The sequence below is a fragment of the Parasteatoda tepidariorum genome, chromosome 7, assembly GCF_043381705.1.
Source record: "Parasteatoda tepidariorum isolate YZ-2023 chromosome 7, CAS_Ptep_4.0, whole genome shotgun sequence".
Classification (NCBI taxonomy): Eukaryota; Metazoa; Arthropoda; class Arachnida; order Araneae; family Theridiidae; genus Parasteatoda; species Parasteatoda tepidariorum.
The window spans coordinates 5,217,844-5,223,843 of record NC_092210.1 but is presented as its reverse complement, the minus strand read 5'-3'; the positions used below and the strand labels follow the sequence as shown (position 1 = coordinate 5,223,843).

General features: G+C 28.2%; 1 protein-coding gene across 5 annotated transcripts in view; it reads left to right on the top strand.

Moving 5' to 3' along the window:
- The window catches only part of LOC107449707 (amyloid beta A4 precursor protein-binding family B member 1-interacting protein), a 65,504-nt gene that overhangs the window by 38,986 nt on the left and 20,518 nt on the right, over positions 1-6,000 (top strand). For 4 of the 5 annotated variants that reach the window (XM_043039783.2, XM_043039782.2, XM_071183010.1 and 1 more), the window contains exon 2: positions 5,537-5,645. In XM_043039783.2, coding sequence (XP_042895717.1) covers positions 5,537-5,645 — 109 coding nt within the window. Of the gene's footprint in view, positions 1-2,581; positions 2,603-5,536; positions 5,646-6,000 lie in introns of those variants that run through there. The other variant, XM_043039785.2, reaches the window with a different exon arrangement.

Sequence of the window (6,000 nt, the reverse complement as noted above, 5' to 3'; positions counted from 1 at the left end):
ATAATATCACTAAATTTATATTTCAAATTTATTTTTTAGAATTATAACAATTTGAATTCATTTTTTGTATTTTAAATGATTAATTTTAATTTAAGAACACAATAAAGTTTTAAATCAAAATTTTACAAACAGATTTTTAATGTGAAATCGACGGGAATCGTACAATATCGTACACACAATTTCGATTTTCGCCAATATTGACAATGTCGGTCGATGTAGACTGAAGCTGTTACAATATCCCTGTGCTACTTGGGTAACAAATCATACCTCTGGGGGTACCGATCCAGGAATTTCCTTGTCTTCTGAATTGGTTCAAAATTACAAGACTACGGAGTTGAATATTAGTTGTCGTAAACTCAACATTGGGACGGCTGTTCAACGATGGTTATAAAAAGAAAGAAATAAAAAAATTTAAACGTCAATATTTTCCACAAAAACACGAAACTAATTAGGTTTCAAAATATACATTTATTTTATGTAAGTTTGCTGTTGGTTTATTGAAATGTGTAACTTATTGGTTCTTTTAAACTAAATCTGTCATCATTTTTTGAAAATTTATTACCTCAAGTAATACTTCTATTTTAGAAAAAAAAATTTTTTAAATAAATTTTCCACTGAACAATGGACGTTTCTACCATTTCCTGACCGTTGCAAACAGAAATTCACAATCACAAAAATTCGACAACTTTTCGATTAGCTAGCGTGCTTAAATTTTTACCACCTCTGTGCCTGATAACAAAACAATTATAATTGTTTTCTGAATGCGGCAAACGAAATTTATCGCCAGCCAAAGTTTTTTATCACTTTCTGACTTAGTGTACAGGAACAGAATTAAAAAGAAAATAATAAAATAAAAAAAATTGAGGAAAACTAAGTAAAAAAAAAGAGAAAGGTTAAACCTAAAAGGAAAATAAGTAATGTAAAAAATTTTTTTAAAGTTAATTCCTACTTAGGTCAGCAAAGAAAATTTTTATTTTAGTTACTTTTTATTAAATAATTAAAATTTTTTTCCCATATAAAACTAAAATTAATGAATGAATTAATATTTGAAAAAAACTGAATTTACATAAAGTGTCATCCACTACAAGTTTAAACAAAATGTATTTGAACTTGAGTGGGTGAATGAAAAATATTTTATTAAACGATTGAAAATTTGAACAAGATATATAGGGAGAGTGTAAATTAATAATAGAAATTGAAAAACAATTTCCAAAGTAAACATTCTAAACACATTAAATTTATCAAATAATACTAATAACAAAAAAATGTAAGTGTGAAAATACGTAATAAAAAAGTGTAATAAAGAGAATCAAAAAATTTAAAATTTTTTATTAACATTGAATTATTCTTGAATTTGACCATATGTATTATTCTAAATCATTTCATCTGCCAAAATTACTTAGATAGCTTTTTAAACGCAAACAAAATAGCTTTTTAAACGCAAACAAAACTGCACTCTTTTCGGTGCTGTGCAAATCCCAAATTCGAATAAAAAAAAGAAAAAAGAAAAGTATATTTCAACGTGCTAAAGAAAACTAACTCGCGTAGTCAAGGATTACACAGTAAATATAATAAAATTTGCGGTTATTGGCGCATAACCTGCAATAATATCGGGTTTGGCGAAAATGGTCGATGGGATAATCCCAAAGTAACCAAAATTGAAATAATTACTTACACCTTATATACGAAAAAGTCCCGATTAATTGATAAAAATTCGAATTCACAATAAAAAGTTTTTATTGGAAAGATATTTATCTATGCATCACTTCTTTTTGTTACTGGTGATAAAAAAAAATTCTTTTTGTGTTATATTCTAAATTTTTTTTAATTGTGGTATTTTACAGAAGAAATTTGTAAAAATGTTGATAACATAAAAATTAAAATTTCATTTTTTTAAAAAAATTATGCAAGTATACGAATTCCGATTATAACTAGTGAAAATTTAAATCTAATTAAGTTAATTTTATTAATCCAGTTTATTTTGGTGTTCTTCAGAAAAATATGGAACAAATATTCAAAACAAGTCCGTGTTTTTTTTTCTTATTAATTTCAGTACGAATCACGATTCTATTAAATGAAAATTTGTATTCAGAAAAAAATAATGATAATAATCTCAGTGAGATATATTTGTGAGCGCATTATTTTTTTTTTTTCGGATGAAGAATTCTGCTGTTCCGTTTTGCTTTAGTAACTTCAGAACAAAAATAAGCAATTAGATAAACAAATGGGAAAAGAACGAAAGAAAAGCACATAAAATAATAGTTCGCTGGAATAAAAAACTTTGCTTTAAATAGGAAAAATCATGGAGCGTTGAAAAACTGGTCGTAATATTTACTTATTACGGAAGGGGGATTAAAAAAAACCTTTTGAGAAAGCTTTTTTTGCGACTTTCTCATTTGACGTGACCTTGCCAACCCTGTTATTTGTGTTGGAATAAATGAATGGAAGAAATGGAAATTAAATCAGTAACCTTGTTTATCACCTGATATATGACAACACCTATACTGTATTTATTGTTTTTGTTTTACCTGTCGCACATAAAACAAAATACGAATAAAATAATTAGTCAATCTGAATAGAATTGAAGTTTCTCATTTTATTGGTAATTGAGATTTTAGGAAATGGTTTTGTAACTTATTTTCTGTTGAAAGTTAGAATGGCGGAAAAAATACGAATGTTTTGTTAACCTTTCGGGATCATATAAATGAATTTCATTAAAGCACAAAAAGTTTTTTATTTAAACAACTCTGATACTAGTTTTTAATTTTTTTAAAAAAAGGTTACGTTTTTGGTTCGAGTGTGGTGATTTTTAGATTCGACATGGGTGGTTTTGGGTTTTTTACTGTATGCAAAATCTTCTTTCCTCCGTATTTTTTTATCGCCATTTTTATTATTAAATCTCACTTTTGAGTCATTTGTTAGAGCATGCGGCAGTCAAAAATTATGATTTTTGCCGCTATTTGTTCCACATTTGCATGGTACGTAGCGTTTTTAGAAAGTGCTTAAAGGTGCTTATTTTCGACTTTCATTTTTTAAAAGCCCTTAAAGGTGCTTTTTTCATTGGGTGTTTTTAAGAAGTGCTCAATTTTCCCTTTTCGAAAATGAGATTTTTTTCTTCACCATGTCGATTATCTCCACGTATTTAAACTAAACAAAAACATGTGCTTTTCAAATTGTTCTATTCAGCGTTTTCACAATTCATTCATTCAACCACAATCTATTTCGGCGTACCGTCGGTCCATAGCGTATAAAAACGCTAATCATTTTGCATGTTTGATGAAATCCTTGAAAGTCCACATGTGAGTCTACTGAGCTCTCGAGGGTTTGGTGAGATTATTGCACTCTCATGTGCAACTCCGCTGCATTTTGCAAGATATTATCAATTTCAAGCTTCATTTTCCACCTTCGGATATCGAACCGAAAAACCTCTTCCTCTTTTTGTATTGGCTAATATAATCAAGTAAAGAGTTCTTAGTCAGAAACTAGATATTTTATCATGATTAAATAAAGTCTTTGAAAATTATTTTGTTTTTTTATTAACGTATATAGTGCTTAAAGATAGTTTTTGAGTGTTTAAAAGGTGCTTATTTTTTGTTGAAAGATTTGGCTACGCACCCTCATTTGCATAAAAATAAATAAATAAAAAAGTGTGAATTCAACGATTTAATTGCTCCAGAAGTAATACAAAAGTTTACAGAGTGTAATGCTTTGTTCATTTTCAGACATAAGTACATGGCTACAAAAAATCAACTGAATTACGCAACTCATAAAAAGAAAAAGAAAAAAATCAGCTTAAATTAATTATGGGTGAAAAGTAAGATAGGAGTTCACACAACCTCTTTGAGTGAACTTTGAGCACCTTTGCCCAGCTGGTTAAAACAATAACAAAAGGCTGGTTGAATAACAAATGTTTAGACATGTAAACCGCAACCAATAAAATTTTTATTACAACAAAATTTAAATTTTTAAACCTAAGCACTATTTTTTTTTGTTTTTGTTTGTTTGTCATATCACTTACAAGGGAAACTAGGGAAGTAGGAAAACTAGGAAACTACTCGCCAATTTTGAAATAAACTAGTGGGATGTATGCCTTATGAGGAATAATTTTACTGGGCAACATTCGTTTCGGCCCATAGAAGGTCCTATGAGAGATAAAAAATATTTCAATATATAGAAAAATCGGTATTTTATTACTGTTGTTGTAGTTCATTTACGTCGCACAAGAGCTGCACAATGGGCTATTGGCGACGGTCTGGGAAACATCCCCGAGGATGATCCGAAAACATGCCATCACAATTTTGATCCTCTGCAGAGGGGATCGCACCCCGCTTCGTTAGCCCGACGACCTGCACGCGAAGTCGAGCATTTTATTACTTCAATGCAGACTATTAGTTATTGTAATTGTCTCATACTCCAATTAATTTGTAATTAATTGGTTAATTAATTACTTTTCTAATTAATAAATTAATTGGTAAATATACTAATTAATTATTAATTAAGTAATTATTAATTAATTATGTATTAATTATGTATTAATTATGTATTAATTAATAATTATGTATTAATTAATTATTAATTAATTATTAATTAATTAATTGATTGATTTGCAATTACATACTCCAATTAATTTAGAAAAATTTTTTTTTTAAACATTTTAAAAAGTTTGATGTCAATTTTTTTTTAAAATTAACCTAACAGGTTTTTCTGAAAAACTACAGAAATATAAAATTTTCGAAATCAATTTTGACAATAAATATTAATATATAGTATGTGAAAGTACCACAAAATTAATTGGAGTATGAGATAATTACAATGACTAATAGTCTGCATTGAAGTAATAAAATACCGATTTTTCTATGTATTGAATTATTTTTTATCTCTGACAGGACCTTTTATGGGCCGAAACGAATGCTACCCCCTAAAATTATTCCTCATAAGGCATACATCCCACTAATTTATTTCAAAATTTGGCGAGTCACACTTCCCTTGTTAGTACAAAAAATCCTTTTAAAATATATTCATTTAAAAAAAGAAAAAAAAACCATCTTCACAGAATGAAAGTACAAAATAAATCAGTAAATGCATATTTTGATAAGTAATATAAACTTAAAAAAAAAGAAAGAAAAACAAATTTTTAGAACGCTTGCTCATAACACATTAAATTAATACAATAATATTAAAATTGAACATTATTTTTTTGTCAAAATTGTTGGTTACCGTTGGTTTTGATTAAATTATTGAAATCGCTTATGAAAATATAAAATTATTTTTTAGAAGTAAATTATCATACAGAATTTGTGAAATATTTTCTCATGTTGTATCTCTTGAAAAAATCCCCGTGGACACCCTTAAAAATAACTTAATATCTAGCAACCATATCAGTAACATTTTTTGAAAACATTTGTTTATAATTCTGAAAATTAAATATTTTTTTCATTTTTGATACACTGTTGAAATATGTTATATTTATGAATCATAAACACGTAGAGAATGACTTACTTGTGTGGTAATTGTTTTAACGATTTCATTTTTTCAGGGTGTGGAGTATGCATTGAGTGGTTCAAGAACTCCCACCAGCTTTGATAAGCTTTCCATTCCAACACCAAGAATGGATGGATATGGATTATCTTTGGCTACTCTGGAAGGTATATTGACGCCACTTAAGATGAATGTTTTTTTTTTTTTATAGCAGCTTGCAGAGGTGTGTCAAGAGAGGAAAACTCCTCAATTAGATGACCTTTTTTAAAAAAAGGAGTGTCTGACGTAACTACCACTATAAAAATTAAATACCAATTCAATAGTATATAAGACATGTTAACTTGATTCAATCTTGAGGTACCTCTTGATAGATAAAGGCTGACATATTCAATAATCATATCGCCTTATCGATGACCTCCGGCCGTGATATGAACTCGACAGAATCGATGAATGGTCCACATTAAAATGTTGATTTGTTCCCAAAATAGCGCTCTAAAATCCGGTGAAGTAAATACTATTCTC